Source organism: Vicugna pacos, chromosome 19 (genome assembly GCF_048564905.1).
Source record: "Vicugna pacos chromosome 19, VicPac4, whole genome shotgun sequence".
Classification (NCBI taxonomy): Eukaryota; Metazoa; Chordata; class Mammalia; order Artiodactyla; family Camelidae; genus Vicugna; species Vicugna pacos.
The window spans coordinates 42,785,340-42,799,769 of record NC_133005.1 but is presented as its reverse complement, the minus strand read 5'-3'; the positions used below and the strand labels follow the sequence as shown (position 1 = coordinate 42,799,769).

General features: G+C 53.4%; 1 protein-coding gene across 2 annotated transcripts in view; it reads left to right on the top strand.

Moving 5' to 3' along the window:
• Nucleotides 1-10,244, top strand: part of APCDD1L (APC down-regulated 1 like) — a 50,459-nt gene extending 40,215 nt beyond the window's left edge. Inside the window, exons 3-5 of one of the 2 annotated variants that reach the window (XM_072944471.1) lie at nt 2,870-3,407; nt 8,102-8,392; nt 8,893-10,244. In XM_072944471.1, the coding sequence (XP_072800572.1) occupies nt 2,870-3,407; nt 8,102-8,392; nt 8,893-9,081 (1,018 nt within the window). In that variant the 3' untranslated portion in view covers nt 9,082-10,244. Of the gene's footprint in view, nt 1-2,869; nt 3,408-8,101 lie in introns of both variants that reach the window. The other variant, XM_031687666.2, reaches the window with a different exon arrangement.
• The last annotated feature ends 4,186 nt before the right edge of the window (nt 10,245-14,430 follow it).

Sequence of the window (14,430 nt, the reverse complement as noted above, 5' to 3'; positions counted from 1 at the left end):
TGCTCTGGGGTGATGCACTTTGTGCTCTGCCCTCATTGTGGGGCACAAACTCAATGGCAGCCCACTAAGCCCTCCCTCCCTGGGTCAGGGAGAAGGAAGCCAGCTTCCTCCTCGACACCTAGTACCCCAGCCCCGCCCTCCCCTTGGGCCAGTCCCTCTCTGGGCTCAAGGACTGGACTTTCCATGTCCTCCAGGCACCTCCCGAGGTCAAGGAAAAGTCCAACTGCCAAACACCTGCTAGCGCCCTGGGGGAGGGGAGGGACTTGAGCTCTGCAAAGCTGCTTGGGACGCCTTCCCAGGCTCTGCCCGCCCCTCAGTTCCATAGTCCAGGTGGGTCCAGGCCCCCCTGGCTGGGGTCACTCGGAGACAGAACTAGGACATGGAAAGGATGGGGACTGGTTGCAGGCTGTTCCTGCCCCAAGACAACAGCATTCTAGACAATTCTAGAAACTTCTAGAAGTTTCTTCCTAGAAAGTCCCCCATGGTGCTCTTCAGACAGGCTTTGCTGCTTTCTGGGAGTAGAGCAGGGAAGGGCCACAGCTCTGGTCTGGGAACCACTGAGGTGTCCGGTGTGGCCTGCTATGTTTCCTGGGGCAAGTCTCCCCCCCAGCTTGTGCCTGTCGGTCACCTCTCTTCACTTTTAACGTCTGCCTGCACTAGTATTTCCTTACAATTTCCCCTTAAGCCAGCTTGCTTTTGTTGGGGTGATTATATTCACGTAGTTTTACAGCTTGACTGGGGGTAACTGGGGGTATGGTGTACACGTTTATAGCACGATGATTGTTTTTAAGGACGTGCAATGTGACTATGGATACAGAGAGCTGGCCACTTGCCGTAAGTAGGAGGCAACCATGAAGAGAAAGTCAGTGAAAACAGAACAATATCAGCCCATTCTCCCTTGGCTTGCTGCCCACCTCAGGCCCTGAGTCTGTTCTCTTTGAGAAAAGGGTGACTGGTGTTGCAGATGCATTAGCTCCAGTGCAGACATTCTCCTTCACGTAATCAGAAAGATGGAAAGAAAAGAATGCGTGAGAATGCATCTCTCCTGCTCCAGCAGTCCTGGTATGAAAAATATTGAGAAAATAACAATGCAGGTGGTGTCTGGTTGTAGTAACATGGTGCAGGGGGTACCTGCCTGCTCCTTCCCCCCGGAACTCGTCCACCATCTACCCAGCTTCCCTTTGCGCCCAGCCCCACCCCAGGTGTGTCTTCACCACCAGCAGAATAGGGCCTGGCTCATTCAAAGACCACGTGGCTCACAAAGACAGAAATATTTATTATCTGTCCCTTTATGGGAAAAGTTCACTGACCCCTGGTTTAGGTCAACAAGCTGGTTACAGACGCAGATGAAACGTGGTCAGGAGTTCAGCTCAGCCAAGGGGGAGACAGAATGTAAGCACCCATCACCCACGATTCACTCAGCGAGGACCAGAGTTGGGGGGTCCAGTGTGTGCTGGGGAGAGAACTTCCCAGAGCTCAGAGCACAGGGCTCCCCACGTGGTGCAAAGGAGCCCCTGTTTCTTAATCACCTGCCAGGCGCCACCACTGCACTGGCTGCTTCTAGAAACCCCGACTGTGGATCCGATGCCTCCATGTCCCGGAGGAAGGGGCTGAGCATCACCCAGGTTCACGTACCCAGTGAGGGACGGAGATGGGGTCTGAACCCGGGCCCACTGGCTGCGAAGTCTGTGTGTTTCTCAGGCCAGAGGGACCCACAGAGACCCACTCCATGTCGACTGAAGAAGGCAATTAGGGTTGAATGGAAGGAAAGCTTTTGTTCAGGCTACAATGCGTGAGCAAAAGTTCCCGCAGCCCCAAAATTGGGGCTGAAATGAAGACACACAAATGGCCAATAGGCACATGAAAAAATGCTCAATATCACTACTTATCAGAGAAATGCAAATCAAAACTACAATGAGGTATCACCTCACACCAGTCAGAATAGTCATCATTCAAAAGGCCACAAAATAAATGCTGGAGAGAGTGTGGAGAAAAGGGAACCCTCCTTCACCGTTGGTAGAATGTAGTTTGGTGCAGCCATTATGGAAAACAGTATGGAGAGTCCTCAAAAAACTAAAAATTGACTTACTGTGTGCCCAGCAACCCCACTCCTGGGTATATATCTAGAGGGACCTCTAATGTGAAGAGATACATGCACCCCAATGTTCATAGCAGCACTATTTACAGTAGCCAAGACATGGAAGCAACCTAAATGTCCATGGCCAGATGACTGGATAAAGAATTTGTGGTATATTTATACAATGCAATACTACTCAGCTATATAAAAAAAAGAATGAAATAATGCCATTGGCAGCAACATGAATGGACCTAGAGATTTTCATATTAAGTGAAGCAAGTCAGACAGAGAAAGACAAATAACATATGTTATCACTTATATGTTAAGTCTAAAAAAATGACACAAATGAACTTGTTTACAAAACAGAAACAGACTCACAGAAGACAAACTTATGTTTACTAAAGGGGAAAGGAGCTGGGGAGAGGGATAAATTAGGAGTCTGGGATTTGCAGATACACACTGCTATATACAAAACACATAAACAACAAGGTCCTACTGTTAGGATCGGGAACTATATTCAATATCTTCTAATAACCTACAATGATTACAAAATGAAAAAAGAATATATATATATTTATAAGTGAATCACTATGCTGTACTCCTGAAACTAACACCACATTGTAAATCAATTCTACTTCAATTTTAAAAAGAGTTGAGGGCGATCAGTTCGGGAAACTGAGGCTGCGGGCCCCCAGCCCTGAGCGGAGACCTGAAACGGAGGCTGTGGGAGAGGGGCCTGGAGCAAGGGTCGGGGGCTGGCGGGACGGGAGCTCACCGTCTGTCCCCCTCCAGCTGCGAGGTGCGCCCGGGACCCGAGTTCCTCACCCGCGCCTACACCTTCTACCCCAGCCGCCTCTTCCGCGCCTACCAGTTCTACTACCAGGACCCCTCCTGCCGGGAGCCCGCCCACTCGCTGCTCATCAAGGGCAAGGTGCGCCTGCGCCGGGCCTCCTGGGTCACCCGCGGCGCCACCGAGGCCGACTACCACCTGCACAAGGTGGGCGTGGTCTTCCACAGCCGCCGCGCCCTGCTCGACGTGGCCGGGCGCCTCAACCAGAGCCGGGCGGGCCGGGACTGCGCGCGGCGGCTGCCCCCCGCCCGGGCCTGGCTGCCCGGGGCCCTGTACGAGCTGCTGAGCGCCCGGGCCGAGCGGGACTGCACGGCCGCCCTGGGCTTCAGCATGCACGAGCTCAGCCTGGTCCGCGTGCAGCGCCACCTGGCCGGGCCCCGGCTGGTGGAGGAGCTCTACCTGGGGGACATCCACACCGACCCGGCGGAAAGGCGGCACTACAGGCCCACCGGCTACCAGCGCCCGCTGCAGAGCGCCCTGGTGAGTCTGGGGCCCCGGGAGGGTGAGCTCTGAGCCCCATTAGGATCTATCTCTGCCCAGGGCCCTCTCTGCCCTGCACCCTGGTCTGCTTACCTCAGGACATTTGCACATGCTGTTTCTGCTGCTTGAGACATCTTGGGTCTGTACAGGACTGGCTTTTTCCAGAAGGAACTAGAGAGCCCTCTGGAATCTAGTCCTCCCGACATCCTCCCCATGGACCCAGCAGGGTCCCTTCCTGTCCCTCCTGGCCACAGGCAGTTTCCCTATTTCAGTTCTCGGCTCTGATGCCTCCTCCAGTCCCTACGCTGAACAGCTCCCAGCGCATCCTGAGCTGCACTATGTACTGGCTCATTGCCTTCTGCCTCTAGCACCAGACCCTCCAGGAGGGTGAGGCCCTGTGCCCCTCTGTGTCCTCACCCAGAGGCCAGCACGTGGGCAAGGCCAATAAACTTTAGTGCATGAACTAGGGAGGGTAGCCTTCTCCAGGGCACTGTCAGGAGTCCACACAGCCCTCGAAGGCCCCCCCCTAGAAAGCTCCATGTGTACCCCATTGTTGACCTGGAGCCAGAGGCACTGAGTGCACCCCATCACACTAATGTCAGGTAGAGCAGCAGGTCCCAGACTCTGACTGTCTCAAGATGCCATCACCTGGGCATCTTCTTAGAAAGGTTTCCAGGTTCCCTGGGTCTGGACTGGGATTCTGCAGTTCTAACAGGCTCCCAGGTGACCCATGGACCACCCTCTGGGCAAGAGGCCGCAGTCTAAAGGGACCCCAGCTCTGAGCTCTCTTTGAGACCCCTCCTCTCTCTTTGAGATGCCCCCCACCCCACCCGAAAGTGAATTTCACTTAGCCAATTAACATAGATTTTAAATTAAAGCTGTCACACTCATACTGTGTGATTTGGGGAAGATCTAATGGCTTTTTTTGTCTGATGAGTACGGAGGCAGAAAGAAACTGAACTTTATGTGTGTAAGTTCCCCTGGGCACATAGCACAGAGCCTAGTGGGCACGGGGAGGACCTCGTGACCTCTCCTGTGAGGCTGGTGAGGACCCCTCCTCAGAAAAAAATCTTTGTGAAAGCATAAAATAAAACACATCCAGTTTAAACAGAAACCAATTCTATTAACATAGTTACTGAAGTCTTAGTATTAATTTGTGACATAGACATACTAAGTAGTGAGGAGTGTAAACACTGTTTCCAGTGTCTGCAACCCTGTTAATATGAGGTCAGCCACCAAGCAGAAAGTCCCACGGAAGCCACAGGCGTTTGTTGCCTACATTCACAATTAGAAGAAATGCTCACTTTTAGACAGAGGTTAGTAAAAACGAAGTCAAGGTTAGGACTCCGGGTTAAGAACGTCTGTAAGAGACATCCAAGGAATATTTTTCAAAAGTAAGAATGAATGGATGGATGGAGGAATGAATGAGTTCAGGCATTCCTACCAAGTGCTCTTTGAGGCAGCCCTAACACGTTCAGCACACATTGAATGCCTGCTGTATACTAGACACTCAAAGCATTAAACCAGATGGAGCAAAATCTCACCCCTGAGAGTGGCAGCTTGTCAAAGCAGCCCCAGAGTCGGGGCAGGGTTGGGGGTGGGCACTAGGTTTGAGCCATCAGCCCTCTCTCCTTCTCCCACCTCCTTCCTTCCACCCCAGGATCTGGGCAGCAGCAGCAGGTCTCATAATCAGAAAATCAGCCTGAGTTTTTTCCGTGACCTCAAAATGATCCCTTTTTGGCAGCCAATGTTCTAGGCTGGTCTGACGTTAATCCCACTTAGAGCAGAGAAGGTGCTGGCGTTGGGGTGATTACCAGTACCTGCCACCTCATTGGGAGCACAAACAGCTCTGAGTGCAGAGAGGATGGACCCCGGGACCTCTCCCCAGGTAGGGCTCTGGGGCTGTGGACCCCTGCTGCCTGACCCGCCAGGGCGGCCAGTGCCACCTGCGATGTGACTGCCAAGCAGAACACACAGGAATGTGAGCTTGGACCAGCAGGGCCAGATGTACGGACATTCAATGAAATGTCTGCTCACCAACTGCCCTCCTCCCAGGAAAAAAAAAGGGGGGGAGATAATTTCAAAGAAGGGAATACTGCAGATAACCTCCCCACCAAATTGGTCATTCCCTTATGCTCGCCGGGACCCAAGCCTTGCCCACGACTCAAACCAGATGGTCAATAGGAACATTTTTAGAAGTTAATTTAAAACCAATTTGATCCCCAAATTCATTGCCTGGATATAGAATCCTAATCAATCAGCCAACCCTCTACCAAAATCATCTAAGCCTGGTGTCACCTCTGGGGGCTATTAGACACTGTTGTGTGCTGTTTGAGAAACGACTTTATGTAACAGGAAGAACTGGGCTTCGTCGCCAGTGTGAATTCCGCTGACGGAGGCCTTGTTTCTTAACACGTGCAGCTCCAGCCCTGTGCGGGGTGACGCCCAGAAGGTTTCTGCTAGAGACGGTACTTTCTTCCATCCCCTTACAAAGGGGCAGAGAAGGAAATGCCTTCTCTAGTCCTTCCCACACCTCAGAGCCTTGCTAGCTCACCATTTGTTTCTGCCACACAGAAAATTGCTTGCCCCAATTTACCAACCAGCATCTCCGGATGTCCTGTCGGCAGAAGATCTCTCTGTTGAGGGAGAAAGGCAGCCCTGAGATTATTCTGATGTGATGCATTATGTCTTGTCGATACACATTAGTCGAACAACAGTTGGAATGTGGGTTAAAATGCCTAAATAGAGGAGGCTCTTATCAGCCCGCGTTCCAATTACCCGCTGCAGCTAACCAGCCAGCCAGATTGTCCCCTCCTGTCATAGACATTTCTGAAGCCATTTATTAGCATTTCCAGGTGCCTCCAGTCCTCTGGGTTAAAATCCCCCAAGCCAAAAATAATACAGTAGAAAACTATATCGTGGGAGTCAAGGCAAGTTTAGGTCCATCACAGAAATAAATATGCAGAGCTTATAATGCAGGAATCCAAAAAAGAAAAAAACAAAATCAAAAACACCCAGAAAAAAACACCCTGTTCTCGATCGTCCAGTATTTTCTTTCCAAACCAGAACTCCCAAATGCCCCCTTGTTTGGCATGAAACTCATCTAGCAGCAATCAGTCTGTGGAAATCTTTCGGGTTTTGCAAGGGAAAACAACTCGGAGCTGATTTCCAAGCTGGGCCCTCACAACGCTTTCCCCCGGACTGTCCTGTGTGCACCCCTGGCCCTGAGTTTCCTTCTGGAACCACAAAAGCCAGGGATGCTGGCTCGTTCCCACGTCAGCCCTGCCTTGACGGGTGCCTGTTCCACTTTTACCTTTCGGAGTGATGCTCTGAGCTGAATTCTGGCTATCAGCTCCCTTAAAAAAAAAAAGAAGAAGAAGAAGAAGAAGTTGTCTGTGTCTGGTTTCTTTTTGGCCTAGACTGAGCTTTTTCACTCCAAAATGCAGACTGACTACTCCCACAGAATTCGGTTTAGCATCTGCTTCCCGCTGACATGTTTTACTGTAAACTCAGCTCTGAGGACTTACAAGGCACTGGCAACTGTAAATCAGGCCAGAGAGCGAGGAGAACAAACTCACAGCCCGGGCAACGAGGGCTGAGGCTGCACCTCGCAGCACCAGGTGGGGCTTGGTTTCCGATGATAAATAACACAGGAGTGAACATCTTTGTGCTGAGTCCCTTTGCAACTTCCCAGCAAGTCCCTAGCCCAGACCCAAAGCCGGGACGTCCAAGGGCATGAGGATCTCAGTGGTCTTCATCCGTGCTGCCACATTCACTCTCCAAGGGAGAGGAGGGAACGACGCTCACCCTGCAAGGTGAAATTTCTGGAGACAAAATGCCTCTGGTCTGCCCCCAGCGGTGGAGCCTGCAGGCTGCTGTGGGCAGACAGCGGGCCAGGGGGCCAGTGGTCTCAGCTCATCTCTACCACTTCCAGGCTGGAGAGCCTTGGCAGGCCACCTGGCCCACTAGTTTTCAGCCTCAGCTTCCCAGCTCCAGTGTAACAGCACATGAGAAGGACTTAGCACAGCTCCTGGCCCTTAGGAAGCACCTAAAAGAGTGAGTTGAGGGTAGGGGGAGTAGCAGCAGGCAAGGGGAAAAGAGAGTTAACGTTAATGGTGGTCGAATTTCAGGACCACGCAGGCTGGGTGTGAGAAAGGAATTCTGCTTTCAAACCCCAGGATGTAAGTTCCACTTCCCGTCCGTTCATTCACCCACTGTCCCTGCTGTGGGCAGACACCGGGCTCAGACCTGGAGATAGAACAGCCACAGAGAGACAGTCCATCCGGGCTTCCTGGAGCTTACTATCCAGGGAAAGGGGAGGGATGGAGAGAAGAGGAAAGGGAGAATGACACATCTCTGAGTGCTAGGAAGGGCTGAGGACCACTGTACAAAGGGTGGTCGGGAAAGGGCTCTCCCAGGCCTCCCTCTGAGCTGAGACTCAGAGGACAAGAAGGAGGCAGCCAGGCAACATTCTGGGGGGGAGTTCCAGGCAGAAGTGGCAGCAGGTGCCAAGGCCCAGAGGATGGAGGAGCTGACTGAGGCCCAAGAAGAGCAAAGTGGCCCTCGGGGCTGGAGGCAGGAGTGAAGGAAGTGATGGGTGACCCAGGGGTGGGACTCCACTGGGACCCTGCCCAGTCCCCAGGCTGCACCCTGACTCGCCCTCGGACAGTCACCCCCCTCTCTGTCTTTGCCAGCACCACGCTCGCCCCTGCCCAGCCTGCGGCCTCATTGCCAGATCCGACGAGCACCACCCGCCCGTGCTGCCCCCCCGGGCGGCCCTGCCCCTGCGCCTGGACGGCCGGTGGGTCAGTACTGGGTGCGAGGCGCGCCCCGCCGTGCTCTTCCTCACCCGGCTCTTCACCTTCCACGGGCACAACCGCTCCTGGGAAGGCTGCTACCACCACTTCTCCGACCCCGCCTGCCGGCAGCCCACCTTCACCGTCTACGCAGCCGGCAGCTACACACAGGGCACGCCGTCTGCCAAGGTGCGCGGCGGCACCGAGCTGGTGTTCCAGGTCACGCGGGCCCGGGTGACCCCCATGGACCAGGTCACCACGGCCATGCTCAACTTCTCGGAGCCGAGCAGCTGCGGGGGGCCGGGGGCCTGGTCCCTGGGGACTGAGCGGGACGTCACAGCCACCAACGGGTGCCTGCCTCTGGGCATCTGGCTCCCCCACGTGGAATATGAGCTCTTCACGATGGAGCAGGACCCCCTCGGGCAGAGCCTGCTCTTCATCGGACAAAGGCCCACGGATGGGTCGAGTCCCGACACCCCAGAGAAGCGTCCCACATCCTACCAGGCACCGCTGGTGCTCTGCGATGGGGCGGCCCGGGACTTCTCCAGGCCCCCGCAGCACAGGCCTCTGCTGCAGAAGCCTGTCCATGGCGGACGGCCAGGTCCCCAAGTGGCCCCTGTCCCCTTTCTGCTCCTAGTTCAAGGGCTGGCCTTCCTACAGTGGCTATGAAATTGGTCTTTGATTTCCAGACGGTGCCTCCAGATAATCGTCCGAACCCATGGGCTCCCTCCAGGCACAGACTCCTCCACCCACGATCCTGCCCAGCACAGGTAACGCTGCCAGGCTGTGGCAGCGCAGCCCAAGTCCCAAGCGGGTCAGCCTCTGAGTGGCAACAGCCCCTGCCGAGTCTCCACCACGGCCAGTGGCTCACATTGTGACCGCGAACTTGGGCACCTCGGCAATGTCGATAGCCCCGAGCGTCTAAAAACTCACTCCCGTTTTTCCTGGGCACTTCGAGGACCGGCCCGTCTCCCTGCCCAAAGGGGCCCCAGTTCTCTCCCTGCGCACTTGGGGTTCAGTGAGATGGGAGCCAGGTTCTGCACTGCTCTGCCAAGTCTCTGGGTTTTTGTTTAAAGATGATCAATTCGGATTTAGCAATAGAAACTCAAGCCGGAGCCATGAATTAAAAGATGCTGCTTTGGGTTTTCAGGGCTTCCCGGCTCGCTGGCAGGGTCGTCTCCTCGGGGGCAACTCAGCTTTCTTGAGTTCTGACTGCTGGTGCGTGTCTGCGCCAGCCTGTGCTTCTGCGAGTCAGGCCTCAAGCTGTCAACACCGCGTGCGGGTAGACCCAGCCCTCCTGGGCCAGAAGCGAGGGAGGGCAGCCCCGTCCCAGCCAAGAAGCACAGCCTCCTGCACTCACACCAGCACCACGTGTGGGGCTGGAGGCTGGGGCAGGCCTTTGGAGGAAAGCGCACTTCCAGCCTTTGGAAAGTAATTAATACTAATGAAGCGGGAAGATTAACGTGCTCTGTAATTAGCCCCGCACAGGCGTCCTCTGTTTTCAAGATTCCCTGGGCTCAGCCGACAAGGAGGAAGAGAAACCTCTGCTGTGTCTTTGGGACCATCCTGGGGAGAGGTCGGGGGCACCGGCCGCACCGAGACAACCAGAAGAGAAGGCAGAAAGACCCGTGGGCCCAGCCTGCCCGCCGCGGTGCCCCGTGCCCATGTCCTGCTTTGCTCAGAGGGGGCTGTCCCCAAGGTGGGGACAGGCTGTGCCCCTGCAGGGACCCTGCGTGTGTTCCCAGGGCCTCGTCTACACGCTGCGAAATTAACTGGCATCTTGGTGGGCTCAAGGGTTTCCGGGAAGCTGCGCTGATGATTCAGCCCCTCCCTCCTCCTCCTCCCTCCTCCTATCTCTGGCTCTTATCACAGATCTTGAACAATTGTCTGTGAGGCTAATCATGCTTTCAGACAGAAGCCCTTGTCCTCTGTTAGACTGTGTGGGGTTCAATCAGCCCGCTGAAATTGCTCTAACTTAGCTACCATTCTTCTTTAAAAAAAAAAAAAACCCACCAAGTTAATATTCTCTGTAGGTCTCAGAGAGCTACGAGTGTTCCTGGCATATTTACCAAAGTACAAGAAATAATTAGATTATTTACGGTCTCAGACTGCATCGAGGTGGGGGGTGGTTCCTGGTGGGGATGAAGGTGGGTGGCGGGAACATGTCCACGGCTGAGCAAGTCTTGTATCTGAGGCTTGAAGGCAACCATACCACCATTTATCATCAAATTTGAATCTTTTAATAAAATTAAACAGCCTGAAAAATGTTCCTGCTGGTTATTAAAGTCAACCAAGGGGATTATGGTTCTAAAGAAAAGAAGTGAAATGTCTTGCAGAGAATGTGTGAAAGAGATTAAAGCCAGTGGAGGTAAACCCTGCTCTCTCTCTTATGCACCTTCAGTTCACCCTTCTGACCTGTGCTGCTTAGAACTCTCCAGGGCTCCCGGTGCACACAGAATAAAATCCCAGCACCCTGGTCTCGAGGTCGGTCAGGTCCACCCACATCTCCCCTCGCCCTGGCTGCACCGCCCTTCCTTCTGTTTCTTGGTCATACCAGGCTGTTTCCTGCCTCAGGATCTTTGCATGTGCTGTTGCCACTGCCCAACACCTTTCCCCCCAGATCTCCAGAGGCTTGGCGCTTTCTTTTCATCCAAGTCTCAGACCAAATGTCACCTCCTCGGGGAAGCCCACCGTGAGTACCCCCCCGACCCAAAAAAGCCTCTCTTTCCCTCCTCTCCTTCCACCTGCCCATCCCATCACTCTGCTTTATGTACTTTGTAATGCTTTTTGATCACTAATCTATCCAGCTTAACCCTCTGCCCCAAGGGAAGGACTGAGCCAGGCACTGTGATCTTTTCCAGCAGGTTCCGCAGTATCTGGCACACGGCAGAGCCTCAGTGAACACAGCTGGGTAAACCAGTGTTGGTGATCCCGCTTACTCCTCACCAGTGGAAGAAGTCACTGCCCTGTGCCATGCGTGGCATCCCGCGACCTGCAGAGAGCGCTCAGGGCTCAGAGCAGAGAGGGGGCCTGTCCAGGGTCACCGCAGCTGGGCCCCGGGGCCTGGGGCTGAGCCTCCATCTCGGGGTGTCTGTCCCTCGGGGGCTCCGGTCCCCTTGCAGGGAGGGATTCATGACTGCCTTGGGGGAAAGCAGTTGAGAGCTGCTCTGTGGAACATGGCCTGAGCCTCCTCTAAGCAGGAGACCTGTGCTGAGGAAGAGAGATGGTTCTGGCCCTGTGGACTGGATGGGGCGCCCTCCCCTCCCGGCTTTCTTGGTTCTGGAACAGTCGATGCTGGCAGAGAACAGCAGGCTCCTTCCTCCCGCCAAGAAGCCACGCGTCCCAGACTCCGGGCTTCAATAAGGAGGGTGGGCTTGGAGCCAAAGGACTGAGGGGCCTCCTGCAGGCCTGGGGACCCAGCAGCATTAGCATTAAGTCGGGCCCCTCCGCTGAAGACCCGAGATCGCTTTAATCAGACGCGGAGAAAGTAAAACCCATGGTTCTAGTGCAAAACAAAACAAAACAAAATTAATGTTCTCCATTGTATGTTCAGTCACGTTTAAGAGGAGGAAAAAAACAAAACAAAACAAACCCCGTGCAGTTTATAATTTCATAGCACAGGCTCCCAGGAGGGTAAATGAGCTTTTTTTTTTTTTTTTAATAAAAAGTTTAAATTGTATACAGCCCTCAGAGGCCCGGTAACTAACAGACCCTGGTTATCAAAAGAAGTTATTTCTCAGCTTTCTCTAAGCGAATGTGTTTAATCTCTCAGCGGTGCCACCGGCCTGAGCGGCAGCGGCTCACAATAACTCTGGGGGGGGGGCCCAGCTGCCCGTCGCTGGGGGAAGTGGGGTGCTGGGGCCCTTCGTGGAGCCGGTTCACGGCGGGGGAGCCCAGGCAGCAGTGTTTCACCCCTAGTCTGCTCCTGATGGTCTTCAGTGACGGGCAGCCAGGTCTTCCTCACACACGTGATCCCCGTCAGGTGGACGCGACCCTGGGAGTAAATCGCCCGCCAGGATTCCCGAGGACTCGCCGTCTAAGCGTCCAGCTGGCCCCCCTGTTCCCGCATCACCCTCGTGCCACCTCCGTCCTCCACCAGCCCCCACTAGGCAGCCTCCCTGCTATTCTGAAATCACACGGACTCGGTCCCTCCCCGGGTCTGGGCCTCAGATGCCCCCTCTGCCCACCCCACCCCCACTCAGCCCCGCCCACCGGGCACTTCTTGATTTTCCCACAGCATTTCCCCATATATAAAATACCTTATCTGTTCGGCTCCTTTCTCGTCAGCCTCTCTCCTCTGGAACACGAGCTCCTTGTCTGTCTGGTTCCCCGTGCGCCCCCGTGCGTGGAAGGGAGTCTGGCCCAGAGTAAGGGGCCCAGTAAACACTGATTAAATGAATACATGCTTTGAGGACTGGTTGGAGGCTCTGAATTCAAGCATCAAGACGATAACCACATACTCTAAATACCAGCTAGGAATTTTGATGTGCCCCTTTCTTTCCTCCAGTAAAATGGGCAGAGCAGAACCTTGGACGTCTGTGACCCAGCCAGGCATTCTCCAGGAAGAACACTGGGGACAATGCTGTCCCAGGTTAGGGGGACAGGGCCCAACATGGGGGCCCCTGAGAGCCCACGTCAGCTTTCTCATACTTCCCGAGGTCAAGGAGACTGGGAGACCCTCAGCCTCATGCAGGCACCTGGGACTTTTCATCTTCTAGCTGCGGGAGCCCCACCTGCAGTTTCCTCACCAGCAAAATGAGCTGAAACCTGATGACTCCTGGGGACTTCCAGCCGCCACACCTGGGAGGACCGTAACTGGCAAGTGATTCAGGAGGAATCAGCGATGTATTCCAAGAGGAAGGGCTTTAAACCAGGAAACTCTCGGTGAGGGCGGGGCTCTCCTCAGTGGGGTCACATTTATTTCCTAAGGGTCATTAATTAATAGCCTACTACTCTTCCCCCTACTTTTTTTTTTATTCTAATCCTTCAGGAGGAGAAAAATTAACAAAAACTGAAATGGCTGTTGTTTCTGTTAAAATCAACCATGTCAGTTTAATAAGACCTCCACATGTTGACCTAGCACCACCATGAGCTGGGTACTACACTGGGGGCCTTCAAAGGAAGCCTTCCAACCTTCTGGCTAAAGCGACCAAGTGGAACACATGCTATTACCTCCACATCCTTCTGAAGTCCCAATAAATTATGGGAAAAGAATTTAAAAAGCACAAAATCACATGGATAAACAAAAAAGGAAAAGAGAACACAGCCAGCAAGAGATGTCAGCAAAACCCTAGAATCTGGAAAACTGGTGGGTGTCTTACCCTCGACAGCAGGCTACAGAAAGTAGAAAGAGAAGGGCTGCCAGGCTGGTCCAGGGGCAGAGCTCAGGAGCAAGCCCACTCTTGCCTGGAAGGCTCAGGAATTGGTGGCCCACGGCCCCTCAGAGGCAGGAGAGCAGTGAGGCTGAAAACAGGAGGGCCATTTGAGAGTCTATAAAAGGAATCTTACTCCCACATCCTCTCCCTACCCCTGTAACAGCCGGCGGTTTAATCGGCATCTTTGGCTGTGGAGACGATCTCGGGCAAGGTTATCAAGACGGAAATAAAGGCAGTAAAGACAGCTCTGCACATGAAACAGTCTGTTCTTTCTTGAGAGATGATGGCCAGGCTACCATCATCATTTAGAGAAATGAACTCAAGGTAAACCAACTACACACTGACAGCTCGAAATTCCCTTGGGAGATGTCTGTTAGGCCCCTACCCAGTTAGTTTCCAGGAAGACTCACCGTTCAGCAAATCCCACCTACACCCACACTTCCCATCAGCTTTCTAGTGCTTCTCTAGTAAACACCCAAGGACAGTCAAGAGTCACCTGGCATTTGAGGAAAGCCTCCTAAATGATGCAGACACACACCTAGGCAGTAGGTAATGCAGGAGATGGAGCAACAACAACAAAACTGGACTAGCCTCAGTGAAGAGAACGTTAACCTTTCCAAGACCACCACCATTTCTTAGTCCCTCTCACAGAACAAAAAAAGAACTTGTAGAACAACAACCAAAGAACTGTAACATCCTCAGTGAAAATATTATCTACATCTTGCAAGAGCAAGTTGCTATAAACCAATAATAGTAACTGGAAAAGAAAGAATTCTTGAAAATTACAAATATGTTTACAGAAAAAAAAATCAAAAGGAAGTTGGAAATGAAAGTTGAAGAGTTTCCCCAGAA